Here is a 15,979-nt window from a genome sequence, read left to right as displayed (position 1 = left end):
TCGTGTGAAGTTAAATGCACTTTGTGCATAGCTCGCATGCACATTATTTGAAGAGGACATGGCGACGATGAATTCATAATGTTTGCTTTGCATTGTAATAATGTCTAGGAGGCAGAGGAACATGCCTTGCTCTTGTGCTCAAATTCGGCTCGTGAAATGGTGTGCCTTCCCCATAGATCCCCCCATTTCAATTTGAATTTCCACTTTGAATCCAATTGCTGGCTTCTTTGATCTTTGCATGCAACTTGCTTACGACTCCTACAGCAAAAGCTCGCTATTGGGCCAATAACAAGGGGTTCTCTGTACGTCCCGTACACCTGTACAGATATATCTGCATGCCTGGAGGCCCGGAGAGGCAGGTGGCATCTGCCAGGCAACCAATCGCACGGAAACGTCACTGCATTGCCCAGATTCCTCTCATCGTTAGATGCATTCTGTGCAGAGAATGAAAGCCACCCGATCAGATGTGATACAACCTCTGAAAACTAGAAACAACCAGAGTGAATGTGGGTGAAGAAAACGCTCAGCATGAGGCAGCAACCATTTGCATAATCTTCCAGGGCAGCATTAAAGCGCTACATGATTTGAGATGGGGTCTTCGTAAAAACCTATTCTCGACATTGAGTCATAGGTAAATAAATAAGAGTGAACTCAACTCCTCCGAACGCATTAGGCGTGAACTCTCTTATCTCGGCTCGCCGACCGTTAAAGCGAGGGTTTTGCGGGGCTGCGTATGCTCTTTGTTACCCAATTAGTTTACTGACGACCCCCGTGGTCTAATTTTCCCGTTTTGACAGGCTCGTACACCCTCGCCTAATGTGCTAGACCACCGGGACAGACGGCCAGACGCTGTCCAGACTTCTGCAGCCTCTACCAAGCATTTCTATCTCACAAAAGGCTTCTGTGATAGCGCACCAGATGACCGCTGCAAAAAATCTGCGATTTTCACACTGAATACTTTCATTTAGTGCTGCTCCTCCATCTGGACTGGTTTGATGAGCGTTTGTGTGACAAAAGACGAGAGAGAGGAGACGGGGAACTCGGCTGTGGCCTGTGAGGAAGTAAGAGTAAGTTAGGGCAAGAGAATCGAGCAGAACCGGGTATTAAGTTTAACGTATCAGAACTCAAAAACAGAAGCTGTACTGGTGAACCGCTGATATAACAACTCATTTGCTAAAAGAGAGCCTAATTTGGCTCAAAGCTCCTAACTAGACAATATATCACACGTTTATTCACTTGAAAGGCAATTTCAGAATCGATTGCCAAGACTGGCTTGTCGCGCACTTCAAAATATGTGCATGTATGAGAAAGGACGGCCAACATCTCCTGGATTTCGCCACCAATTAACCATCTCCGCTTCACACGGTGGAATGTTGAATTCCAACAAGGGATTCGAGATTGCAAGTGAAAACTATTGTGGATTATCTCGGCAACTTTTCAAGGAAGTTGTTTCAGTGTCCCACAAGTGGAGTCTTGACAGTGACAGATGGCAAAGCAGCTGGCATCGCTGAAACTCTTCTCCCTTGTGCTAGATTTTCCCCCTCAGTGTTCGCCGTGGATTCTGCCGTGGCGTATTCCAACACCTTTGGCAAGACGTGGCGCAAACCGAGGGAGACAACATTGTGGACAAACTTATGTTGTTTCTTGCTAATTCAGATTTGAATGAGGTTATGCAAAATATCAAACTTCAGGGAGCTTTAGGCGGGCGTTAGTTTTAAGTTCTTTACAGACAAAAAAAATAAATCAAAACTTCCAAAAGCTAAACCACTGATGTCAATTCATATGTTAGCTCTAGACATTGCATTTGAAACTATTAAAATCTTGGCTCGCTGTTAATGGGGGGGTCAAACCAGCAACTTTTGAGTCATAAGCCTTAACCACTACACCACAATCTATTTTACTGAAATGACTGTCATGGTGTCACCAACAGGATTCTTAAAGGGTTAGTTCACCCAAAAATGAAAATTCTGTTATTAGTTACTCGCCCTCATGATGTTCCAAACACCGAAGACTTTCGTTCATCTTCGTAACATAAATGAAGAGCTTTTTGATGAAATCTGAGAGCTTTCTGTCCCTCCATTGACAGCTACGCAACTACCACTTTGTCACTTCAAAAAGTTCATAAAGAGATCGTAAAATTAATCCATATGAGTTGAGCGGTTTAGTCCAAATTTTCTGAAGAGACACGATCACTTTATATGATGAACAGATTGAATTTAGGCTTATATAACGAATATAATTACAAATTAAAATACATAAAATAACTGAATAAATATAAATCACAAATTTAAATAAATGATGATAATTAATATTAGACTAATGGCTAGACCATTTTTAAAAGCATCTGATAAAATCACAGAATTCACAGCCTCTTGTGGCTTATTTTCTTTATTTCTTCAAATAATCTTCAAAAAGCAGCCCAAGGTGCTTACGCTCAAATAAAATAAGGTATCCAGTTTGTTGCACACCGACTGAAAGCAAAGAGCCCTTGTCAAATGACGTCTATGTGTGGATGTATCATTCACAAACTTGACACCATGAATTGTGACACGGCGTTTAACGGTGTCTTCGCCCTGATTGTGCTAAACTATGTAGCCATCACTTCAGTCACAAAGCGGTGGCCGCTTATCGCTTTCCCTCCATATCTGTTTGCCTGTTTGGGACATGCAGTGATGAAGAGGAGAAGGGGGAAATGTCAGGTTCACTTGTAGATCAAGTCGAGCATGTATTATCTCAGCTCTAGTCATCTGTGGCCCCGGCAGCCGCTGGCGCTGTGAGGAGAGAACACACTCTCTCTCACACACACACACACACACACACACACACCGTTTCCTGTCATAGAGCTGGAAACGGGCTGAGAGGATCCCTCAGAGAGAGAGAGGAAGAATAAATCCCAAACACTCCTCCACCATGAGGTCGTGACCTCAGGTCCCCTGTATCCTTCAGGCAGTTTCAGTGTATTACAATTGATTCATTAAAAGGGAGAGATCAGTCGTTCTAGTCGTTCATAAAATACTGAATAAGTTTGAATTATATACACAGACAGACAGACAGACAGACAGACACACACACACACACACACACACACACACACACACACACACACACACACATATATATATATATATATATATATATATATAGCAAAATATGGAATATCTAATGACTCATAATCAACATGAGTGTATTCATTACCTCAATTTTAAAATCAACTGACATTTCCAATTTTTCCATGCTGGTGGGAAGCTTTGCAACTTTGTATCATTTTCATCACATTTTTCTATTTGAATTTTGGAGGGAAATTTGTGGAATAATACGTAAAGAATTCAGTTATACACTGACAATTTTTTTCATCAGGTACGCTAAAAATTTATATTTAATCTAAATTATATGGTTTTAGGCCATTTATACAAATATAAATATTATGTAATACAGAAGTATTATCAAAGCTGAAAGTGTGTAATAAATGGTGAGGAATGTAGAACTTTATGAATGACTATCATTTGACTTCTGTGGAGCTTTTGCATAATTTTCCAATTCAATATCATGATAATGACGATCGTCTGAATTCTCTCCAGATCTCCAGGACATTTCTTATTGGATTAAACCAAGCATTATCAAATTAGTCAAAATATCTCATAAATGACCATTTAAGCAGTGAGGGATGTATAGACCTTTATGAATGACTATAATTTGAGCTTTTAAATTCTTTAAGAATTTTGAAATTCAATATTATGATGAGTAAATTATATCTTAGTTGCATTTTATCAATATTCTTCTACTAACAGATCTTAAATAAAAGTAAAAACGTTCATATTATGCATAACAAATTCAGACATTCACAACAAAAAAATATTTCATCTGGTATTCTAAAAGTATATTTCATCAAATTGCTTTCAAATAAAATATATTATTTATGAATCAACCTGTCAGCATTTAATTACACCATCAAAAGTATTATCAAAGCTGAAAGCATTTTAAAATCAGTCACAATATCTGATAAATGGATATTTAAGTGATGAGAGATGTGTCAAACTTTATAAATGACAACTTGTGGAGCTTTCTGCAGTGTGATTAAGTGATTAAAGTGATTTATATCTACATCATAAAAAATCAGATGTGTATTACAGCAAATAACGTAACTTCACCATCTAGCACAGGAGCTTCAGTCACATTTAGATGAAATACCTGGCGTATAATAATTAGTGAAGTAAATATTATTCAAAAGAACCATCCTGATTGAATTTATTCCACGCTTTTTAGGTTATTATCACTGAAAAGTACAAAAGCAGAAGCTCAATGAAAGCCCCTGTGGCAGATTCATATCTAATCAACTGCATTTAGGCATGCTTTCACACAAGAACAAATCATTCTTTATCCTATTTCTTTTGCCCATGAAAAACACATGTACTGATCCATTAATTTATAGGGGTTTCAACTGGACCATCAGGCATTTAAAAATGCACAGAAGATGACACAGAGAGCGTATCACCTTGGACTGCAGCTTTTACTCATTTCATTCATGTGGCATTATGAACACAGTCATCTGAATATGAGAATGCACTTGGATTCTAGTACCTTGAAACTCTACAGCAGAGCACGTAATTGGTAAAGCTTCTGAATCAAAGACATGAATGCTGTACCTCCTGTGTCTTTACTCCAGGGTATAATAACCCCTGATGTTTAGTTAGGAAGATTTATATTCATTAACAGGATCCATTCAAATAATTAGGACTGATGATGAACGACTCTATAAAAAGAGACAAAATTGGCCCTGTGTACTTTCTTAATACACAAATCTTGTTCTCCAAAGAGAACAAACTTTGCATTTGTAAACTTTTTTTAAATGTAATATTTCACCCCCTGTCATCTAACCATCTGTCATATAGAGACCAATTTTCACAATCCAATCAATTCCGGATTAATAAAATGTCCTGCACTATTTTTGTCTCTAGTTTCATTCAAAAATGTGTCAAATTACAGAAGCAAGATGGGTCGTACACACAGATTTAAGTGTGCAGTTTGAATTTCTTACAGGGGTGGAACTAGAAAAAAAATTCTTACTGACCCAAACTTAATTCTTAAACTTCAGTGTCTAGTTTGTCCTGGATCATTAATATATTTCTAAGCAATTTAAATATAGAGTTTTACAGAGACATGAGGCTCTTCATATAATGTAGTAGTGTGTTGATTTTACTTGCCCTGTCGCTTTTCCCCCTCAACCTCATCCAGACGCTAAAAGCTGAGCCATTTTTGACTGGTTAAAGCCTAGCAAAGTAATTGATGCGTGCAATCACAAATTGGTTCCCCGCCTAAACTTTGGGCCTATTATTTCATTAGATAAAGCCACATTCGGCTTGCCAAAATCATTTTTGTGTCCAACAAGGAATTAAAATCCCGTTAACGCTCAGGAGCGGGCGACATTACAAACGGGGGAGATTTTCTCTCTGATAAATATAGCCTCAGATGTAAATAAGATCTATATGAACACGACGTGCCAAATATACACTTGCGCGAGTTCTCTTGCTTATGAGCAAATAAACCCCACTTGCATATATAATTAGATGTAAGTGTAAATAATTGGTTATGCATGTGCCAACACGCGGATGATGTTTGTCTGTGTGCGTATGTGCGCGCTCCACTCTCAAGTCCCACTGATTCGTCTTTCCAGCCATGTTGAATCCTCTTTTCTTATCAGAGCAGTGCAGGCCTGCATCAGGCGCTCCTTGCTATGACAGAGGCTACAACAATAGGCATGCGATACTGCTGCTTAGCGCTGCGTTTCGGAGGGGAAACCTGCCACAGGCACAGATTAACAACACACACACACACACACACACACACACACACACACATTCGCTTTCTCTCCCTTTCAAACACACGCACCCACTCCCACAAAATAGATTGCAGCCACCAAAACAAAACATTTTTCCAAAGGCCCGGCTCTTGATTAATGAAGTAATGACAAGAAGAAAAATATAATTTCGGCATGAAAAAAAATCCACTGCCACTTGTTCAAGTTTGGGATGAACAATAAACCTATAGGAGGAGGAAGAGGACAGCAAAGAGGAGGAGATAAAGCCGATTGATGGCTGGAATTATTCCTCCTGCTCATTCGATACACTGGTGCACGCTGAATTACAGCATAAAAAACAATCCAGGAGCCCAACAGACACTGGTCAACCTCCGACGGCTGCAAATGAAGACAATAGCTTGACATTTCTGCAGCCGTGGACACTCGACCAATACAAACACAAGCTCAGAAGATGCTCTTTCATAGCTCAGAAGACTCCAGAGCTCTCTTCATTTCGGATGTTTCTTTTTGAGTAGTTGGATGAGAAATGAGATTGCAGAGACTGCAGATATCTTGGCGGATCTGAGCAGAGTTTGAGAACTCTTCTGAAACCCTAAGATCATGGAGTCTTTCTCAGGAGAAACATCAGAGGAGCAGGAGACTAAGCAAAAGTCTCCATTTGCACTCCATTGAGTCTCATTTCTGGGAGAAACAACTGAAATAAAGAGAGAGTTTTCTTATTTGAGAGCATTCTTTCCTATCGCACATCCTGATTTTGCCGAGTTTGACGTGTTGACCCTAGAACAAATATTCAAAAAGTCCAAAAATTCAATCTTAACCGTATCCCAACCCCTAAACCTAACCCTACTTATAAGTTATCCCTAAAATCAGAGGGAAATGACAGGTGAATAACACTGATGTAGAAGCACCTAACCCTGGTTGTAAGCCTAAACTTGACATAAACTGTAAACTCGTCCCTCAAATCTGATTGGTTGATTGGGAATGTTACACGTTACACTTGGTGAAATCAGGTTCTGCGTCCCTAAACATACAGTAAATGCTCGAGTGATGTAATTCAATGATAAAATACAGTTTATGATGACAAATGAAATGCAAATCTGCTGAAATCAAACAAACACTTCATACAACATTTACCAGGGTTATGCTAGAATCGGAATTTAATTGATAATGTCTTTCAAATTTCATTTAAATTGAGGTAATAGAGGATACAGAACTGAAATTTGTCGAATAAAAATGAGCTGAAATTAAAATAATATGTGTATAATATCTAATCAGATATTACATATACAAAGACTATATTTAATCAATTATATCTATTGAAAGAACACATAATTTCCCATGTTGAATTTCTTTGAATTGCAATTTAGTAGATTCTACTTCCTGTCATTACAAAATCTAATTCCACTTCCTGTGGGGTGTGGCCAATTCAACTCATATTCATTCATTTAAAGGGAACAGTTTCTTCAAAATGTAAATTATGCACAACCCACTCAAAACACACCCAAAACATTAAAGCGGAAAAAGTCATCCATTGACAAGACTGTCAGTTAATTAAAATTGACAGAAAAAAAAGTAGAGGATACCTATCCTGCCTGGTTATCACTGCTTCTTAACAAAGCTTTTTAATTAGCGAAAAGATCATTCATTAGATGGACACTGAACTAAAAGCCATACTTAACTAACAGCCATCTTGAAAAGGGGCCTGTAAATCTGTAGTTCATTATTAGGCTGTTTCCAAATCAATTATTAACACTTAAAATGGACACCGGGCAGCGAGAGGCACAGAGCTATAGGCCGCGGTACGGGTTGAGTCCAGGCCCGGTAATTACCGTGATGAAGACACCTGCTACTCAATAGCTTCGACCCAGACCGGCCGCCCGGCCCCCAGATGGCAGACATTTATGTCTGAGTGTCATTATTAATTTGTGTTAATTTGGTGGGGTGGACGGGCTCGTCGCTCACCTGCACAGGGGCTGCTGGGTAATTGAGCTCTAATGGCCTGATTGATCGGCAGGAGAGGAGAGAGCTCAGGCGACTATCACTCAGACGCAGAGAGAAAGCGCTCTGTAGACACAGCCGTTCAAACATCCATCGGACACTGACACCACAATATATCTTAAATCAATTTGCAAGTCATTTCGGTCACATTTCAACAACTCTGTTAAAGCAGACAGTCTTGCAGTTTTATTCACATCTTCAATCATTTCAATCCCTAATTATTTCCTGACCTGGCGTAGGAAATATGATAGAAAAATAGTGTTCACTTTTACACTAGGTATGATTCACTGTTCAGATAGCTTTCGGAGATCCGCTCCAGAGTGTTAAATCAATAAAATGCGATTATAGTGAGAGGCGACTCACTGAGTCGTGAATCATTTGAGTGAATCGTTTGAATGGAACGAAGATGGATGGCATCCAGACTGAGTTTGATGTGTAGAGACTGCAGAGCGTGGCATCGTAAACTCCCAAAAGCCCTCTGGTCTCCACTGACTTCTCTGTACATCAGATGTGCCCTTCGCACCGATAAGCCCTCATCATGTGACCCTATCTCTGCCCCGCAGATGCCAAGATCTTCTGACTGCACTCTCTCACCCGCTCACCCCAGGAGGACTACCTTATTCAGTTCTAGATGCTGGACGCCCCCAAACTCATGTCCTGCTTCACCATATACAAGGGCGGACACACAAGATTTGGTTTTCTATTCACTTTCATTCGTTCACATGTAAAACACTAAAGTTTTGGGGATTTTCTTCATGCTAATGAAAGTTAGATCTGAGAATTTGGGCAATATAACTTTTGCGATAATATATACAGCCAAACCAAAAATGATTCAGACACCAGATTTAAATTTTGATCTTTTTTTCCTAGTGGGTGCAGGACAATGAAAACTTTAGCATTAGTTCTGCCAGGAAGACTCAATTACTACGTCACTTATTACCTTCACATCTATCCAATCATGTCCTAATACTTGCTGTATAAAAGATCGGTACTTACACATGTTTGAGTTCGCAGACGCTGACGAAAACAATTAGTATTTGCTTGCCGAGTCTTTCTGGTAGACCTATAGTTCATTTATCTAAGTCAGGATAGCAAAATAAAGTAAACTGTGACATATTATCCCCAAAAAGTCTTCATACAGTGGACTACCAGTAAAATTTATAAAACTTTGCGGACAAAAAGTTTTCAGACACTTTGGCTTGACCATGTTTTGCTTAAAGGGATAGTTCACTTTGAAATTAATTTTTGGTATGTTTTAGCTTACCTCAAGGGCATCCAAGATGTAGGTGTCTTTTTTTCCACAGTAGTTTCAATTTTGATATTTTTAGGTCAAACCGTTCTTGTCTGTCAGTCATATAATGCAGGTCTATGGTCACCACCTCAAAGAGCATGCACAGAGTCCAAATTAAAACAATTCCCCATCGTAAGTACACATTGATGGCCCTAAGACACGAAACGAGCGGTTTGTGTGAAGAAAGAAAACTAACAGTATTTATATCGTTTTTACCTCTTATACACAGCCATGTCGAAGCGATCTGATCTGACGTGTACGCAGACTGGTGCATAGAGATATACACACTAGATTTCGCCTTGTCTACGGCAGTTCATTGGAACGAATGTCTTTAAGGCGACATCTAGTGTGTATATATCTATGCACCAGTCTGCGTACACGTCAGATCAGATCACTTGGACATGTCTGTGTATAAGAGGTAAAAACGATATTAATACTGTTCGTTTTCTCACACAAACCGCTCGTTTCGTGTCTTAGGCCATCAATGTGTACTTATGATGGGGAATTGTTTAATTTGGACGACGGGGAATTGTTTTAATTTGGACTCTGTGCATGCTCTTTGAGATAATGACCATAGACCTGCATTATATGACTGACAGACAAGAACGGTTTGACCTAAAAATATAAAAATTGAAACTACTGTGGAAAAAAAGACACCTACATCTTGGATGCCCTTGAGGTAAGCTAAAACATACCAAAAATTAATTTCAAAGTGAACTATCCCTTTAAGTGTTTTCTTTAATTGCTAATGCGACATTTTTACACCCCCGACTGAACAAAATTAAGCATTGCTTGTTAATTGGTTGACCTAAATTGGTATTATCTAATTGTGTACTTAATTTTACAGCTGACAGCTATTCAACCTAATTCATTTGTGGACAGTCTAACAGAAGGATGGCCAAAACCAGTGAAATATCAACTGATTTGATAACTCTGAGTTCTTGTCATATTGTATTACCATTTCTAAACTATAGCGAATAAACTGTGATAATGTGAAAAATGTTGAAGGTGTCTGAATAAATTTTAGTTTGTTTAGTTTAGTTTGACTGTATATAAGTATGTTAGGTTGCTGTTACTTTAAAACCTAATGCACGGATCCAATATATTGATACACATCCAGTTATTAACCATTTAAAGGGCTAGTTCACACAAACATGAAAATTCTGCCATCATTTATTCACTCTTGTGTTGTTCCAAACCTGTATGACTTTCTTTCTTCTGAGAAACATAAAAAGAAGATATTCTGAAGAATGTTGGGAACTAAACAGTTTTGGTTCCAGTTGACTTCCACTGTATAGACAAAAATACAATGCAAGTCATTGAGAACTGAAACTTGTTACATCATTCTTCATTTTTGGGTGGACTAACCTTTTAACCGACTGTGTTTACATGAATACTCGTCCAGATGGGCATTTTGACAGTTCAAGCGCAAAAACCAGCAAAAGAGAACTGAATTCTGGATCGAATGCTGTCTCTAACTATAGAAATAGGGGTAGCAACATTTCTATCAATACAAACTTTATATCATCACCACTACATATACCAGCATACCACACAGCCCTACTTTTGACCAACCGTCCTTAGAAAAGATTTAGAGTTTTTCTGAACTTTCAATCATAGTAAATGACATGAGCGGCGCATTAAAAGCTGGTGTGACTGTCCCTTCAGATGATCTGAACCAATGTTGACCCGCCTCATTCAGTATACTAACATTTGACATTTGAGACATCACTTTTCAATTTAGCCAGTTGCATTCAGATCCATAAACCAGCAGGCAAAATGAAAGCACTTTGGGTTCAGTCCACATCATATATCATAAATCAGCAAGTTCTGTCTTTCCCAGATCAGGCACTAAAGAGGGTAACACAGGTGCTTATCACAGTGAATTGGAAATTCAACAGAGTGCACCAGAAGGGTCAAAATCCATGAAGATGGAGCTTTCTTTCTAAAGACATCACACTTCATTTCAACTTCAAGAGTTTTCATGCTGTTCTCTGACATCACATGTTTTAACCCTGCAGACCGTCACACAATTATATCACTGCTGACAATGTTTTTCTCTAAACTTTTAAAGGAATAATGCACACAAAATTGACATTATTTACCCACTTTGACAGTATTTACTAGTGTTTTACAGAGAAACAGGAAAGAAGAAATTTTGAAAAAAGAATTTTTCTTTTTGTGTGAACTATTGCTTTAAATATATCAGACAACTGAATTTATTAAGCAAAAATATATTCCGATTTGTGTGCACTTTCTAGGGGTGGTACAGAGGAAAATCAACTCAAAAGCATGATAAAAAAAAAAAAAGATTTAATAAAGTTATGAGTTATGCCTTAGAGTAATCCCCTAGAATGGAGCCTCAAAGTCCGAACTCCTCACAGACTTTTCCTTACGTTTTAACAGGATAAATATGAGATTCGTTACAATTTTTAATAACTATTGCTTAATTAATCCACATTCAAAATGGAATGTTAAATCCTGAAGGATTCCTCTTTCCGCCTGGGTAGTTAGGTCAACACTTTCTTCTTTTCCGTTCTTTCTTTAACGGATGAAGGAACGTAGCAACAACTTGGGCCTAACTGGAAGAATCAGATCCAAACTGAGAACAACAAATCTAGAAGGTATTATATTAACCAGGAGTTTAGTAATAAAATAAGCAGATTAAATGGTTAAAAGCACATAGGAGGTAATTCTGAGGTCAGTTTGATGCTAGAATGTTCAAGTAGCACTGGGTTATAATCTATATGCAACACAATTAACATCTGTTTATGTTCAGTAATCTTTCCCGTATGTCAATATGCAAATGATGGACTTCAGGGAAAATAAGCCTCACCCTTAATAACGAACAGCTTCATGGACTGATTTACAAATACTGAGACTCTGTTAAAGGTGAAGTGTGTGTTTTCTGGGCTAGCGGACAATTATATTTTTTTAAACAGGAAACTTTCGCAAACCAATGCCGCTTGTTCAACCAATAAACAGATCTTTCTGTTTGAACAAACCATTTCATTTATTTTTATTTGGTGCATCCTTCACCTTTAACCCTCGTCAATGTTTAACTCGAGATAACGTACCTGAGCATCTGTGTTTAGGTCAATTTTGCCCTCGAAAGGCCCCCACGTGGTTCCTACAGGAAGCTGCTGTCGGCTGTGAATCCGACGTTCTCCATCTTTGTTGAACAGGTCCAGTTCTCCTATGTGACAGAACAGGCCAGTCAATCAGTGTCACACAATAAATGCTTCAAGGTGATATTTTTATGCCTTTATTATTTGCGATGAAACTAAGCAATAAGAAATGCATTCAAAAAATAATTAAATTAGATTTCAGTGAGGGAACATGACAGAAATAGAAACCAAGTGACTGACAAAATGTCTCTAGTCATTGCTGGTTAGGACAAAAATTCTGACATACAAAAAAACATATATTTTTTTAGATAGATGGATGGATGGATGGATGGATTATGCAAATTTTGCACTACTCACATTTTCTTCAATAAAATGTACAACAATCTAACTACATTTATTAATAGTAATCACATTAACAATTCTTTAAAGTAGTGTAGCTCATAACCTTAAAAGTAATACTGTTGATATTTAACCTGTTGCATTAATACAGAATTGATTGCGTATGCGATCACAGACAGGGCCGTAGCTAGAGGATTCGGGGCCCCCTGAAAAAATATTGATGTGGACCCCCACCACCCTCCATACTGTACAATAGATGAGCATGCCCACATATAACAGAAGATGGTGATGTTGTTGTAAAACCTTTATTTTAAACGTTTATATAAAAATTACAACTAATAAAAACTAACAAAAAGCAAGAAATTGTTGAATAATAATAAAACCAATTTAAAAAAAGTAACAGCAAAATAATGTTTTTTTCCCCCACCAGTCTGTTATAATTCATAAATCAAAAAGTAAACATTTAGAAATTGACAAGAATGCAGTCAAATTTAAAAAATAAAATCATTTTTTTTTTTTTTTTTTAATAAAGGTAATATGGAACTGGTAATATTATTAAACAAATCTAATAAATGTATTCATCCAAGTGCAGTGTGTTGTATTCGTGTTTTCCTGATGTAATAAATACATCATCAGCTGGCAGGTCAGGTGCATAATGCAATGCGTCGCGGCTCGTTTACATTTTTTAACTCTATACAATAGTGTAAAAAGAGAAATTTTGACCACTAATCATTCGGTCGATTGTGGTGCGCACAGATAATGAAGAGTGACAGGACCCAGCAGGCTTTAGTCGATGGTAGTTTTCTTATTCCCAGTGAAATAACAATGCAACCTGTCTTTAAGAACGTCTTGATCGACTGGGATACAACAACTCTACTGGCCTCCCTCTCCTTCTGTTCATGGTGTTTCTGGTACCCTGATTTATGTTTTCTTTTCCCCGACATTTTCAGTCAGTCAGTCAGTCAGTCAGTCTCCTGCTCTTCCTCCAACTTCATCGTTAACTTCAGGCACTGCCGCCTCATCTCTGATTGGTTCTGTTCAGGAGCTGGGGTGGGACTTACAATTTTATTGGGTCCATCTGATGTTTGTCACTGACTGAATAATTAATAAACAAAATCTCAGGCATGCAACTAATATAAATATTAGAATTGTTCATACAACAGGGGCCTATATAGTATAACTGCTGGATTTTGTGGGGCCCCCTGGGCAGCGGGGGCCCCTATTATTGTCACCACCTTTCACCCCACTAGCGACGGCCCTGATCACAGATTCATTGCTAGAAGTTTCTGTTTTCTAAAAAACCATTATCTGAGCATCATAGAGTGTTTTCCTGCCTCCTCCAGTGAGTGACTGTAGAATTTGATACAGACTCCAGCACCTGTTCTCAGAGCTGATGGCGATCAGATGGAGCGTATCAAACCGGTGGGATGCTAACTCCTCTTGAAAGAGCGTCTTTCGCTCTCTGATAAAACCTCGCTGAGATGTTACAGGCTTACCGACTGGCAGCGTGGGCTCTATTTCTGTTTTTCCAGGAAGGGGGCCGAGGCCTCTTGTTAGTGCCGCGCTGAGCTCGGAGTTAATTAACCGTGTCACGGGATAGCACAGCTAGCCCTGCGAGTTCCCCAAGCGCTGCTATCTAATCAGTTAGATTTTGTGTGCTTTTTTAGGACAGTGATTAATCAAACAGTTATTATAATAGACTGCCTGGTCATGACTCTCGTCTCTTGAGGGCTAGGGGGCTCTTGTCACGAGGATCTCAAGAGCAGACTTCCGGCTGGTTTTCATGGCGATGTTGAGAGCTTTTTGGGGCCAACCTGCGACGGAGGGAGATTTATCCCTCGGAGCCTGAGTGCTATCTACTTTATCTTCCTGCGAGCTTCCTGCAAGCTGTGTTACAGCACTCATGGCAACAGCTCTTTACAGTGAGCCAGGGACTGAGAATCTGTACTGAAAATATTTGCGTGAATTGTTTGCAACTAAAATTCAAATAAAAATACACAAATGACACTAAATGTATACGCATGGGGGTGGTGGTGGCGCAGTGGATAAGACACATGCCTTTGGTGTGAGAGACCCGGGTTCGAATCCACTGTGAGACACCAATGTGTCCCTGAGCAAGACACTTAACCCCTAGTTGCTCCAGAGGCGTGCGACCTCTGACATATATAGCAATTGTAAGTCGCTCTGGATAAAAGCGTCAGCTAAATGAATAAATGTAAATGTAAATGTAAACGTATAGCATAGCCCACAGTCTTAAAAATATCTTTATCCTAATATCTTAATCTTTATTGGCATTGATGGTTCCATGAAGAACCTTTAACATTCAATTAAACCTTTTCAATGCACAAAAGTGGGGAAAAAAGCTTCTTTAGATGATTAAAATGGATGGATCTTTTAAAAAACTGTTCAATGAAAGGTTCCCCCTTTTGGAGCCGATATTTTTAAGATTGTGCAGATTATCTGTCTTTGGGAAAATTTGATGAGAAATCATATTGAGATCTCTGACTTTTGGATTGCAGACTTTGGTATCTTGAGAAATTGGGGTCTCACAGTTTGAGATGTTGCTGAGATATCTTCTGAAACTCTCAGAAGACACATATCTAGGAACAGAGGCATCATTTGTGATTTTGACTGCAGCCACACAGCGTCTGCATTGCTCGCACACAACATAAAGGTGCTTCTGTAGTGTAGCATGTTTGGTGACCTGTGCTAAATAAAAGCCTGTTGGGTAGATGATCTTCAGCGTGTTCTTTGTTGGCTAAAGCGCTGATTGAACTTTAAAATGACCTATTCAGCTGTGTTCCTCACTGCAGATATGATCAGCGTATTTGTGACATACTAACACGCTAGTCTGCTTGTATGGAAATTCCCCTGCGACTGAATAAACATCACAGTACACCGATTCCCAGACGTTTAGTGCATTTTCCTCCAGCATATGCCGTAAAGCATGTAACCAAGTAGGATTTTTGGATAGCAAAGCCCATGGTGAATGAATATGGCAATCATTCAGTACTATGGTAAATATCCAAATACCATGGAATTACTGGAGAACTGAAATAGTATGAAACACCAACGCTATCTCTCAACCAATTCGTACGAATTCATAAAAGATGGGTGATAAAGTGATGGGTAGGTTTAGGGGTGGGGTCAGGGGTAGGTCATTCGTACGAATTCATACGAATTGGGCAACTCGTAAAATATGTATGATTCAGCAAAAATCGTACGAATTCGTACGAGTGAGGTCATATGAATTAGCCACCTCGTAAAATTCGATCAGGTTGGAAACACTGCTTGTGGAACCATACTTGTATATGTTCAAAGAATTGCTTTTCTTATTTCCTGCAACCCCCGCTCCAGTGCTAATGCCTTTATTCCATGTTATGGAGCTCAGCAGAGATAGTGGGAGAA

General features: G+C 38.8%; 1 protein-coding gene across 2 annotated transcripts in view; it reads right to left on the bottom strand.

Moving 5' to 3' along the window:
• The window catches only part of zfpm2a (zinc finger protein, FOG family member 2a), a 177,859-nt gene that overhangs the window by 60,571 nt on the left and 101,309 nt on the right, over positions 1-15,979 (bottom strand). For both annotated transcript variants that reach the window (XM_082150648.1, XM_082150647.1), the window contains one exon: positions 12,182-12,300. In XM_082150648.1, coding sequence (XP_082006774.1) covers positions 12,182-12,300 — 119 coding nt within the window. The remainder of the gene's footprint in view (positions 1-12,181; positions 12,301-15,979) is intronic.

The sequence above is a fragment of the Leuciscus leuciscus genome (genome assembly GCF_965113295.1).
Source record: "Leuciscus leuciscus genome assembly, chromosome: 20".
Taxonomy (NCBI): domain Eukaryota; kingdom Metazoa; phylum Chordata; class Actinopteri; order Cypriniformes; family Leuciscidae; genus Leuciscus; species Leuciscus leuciscus.
This window is presented reverse-complemented; position numbering and strand designations above follow the sequence as displayed.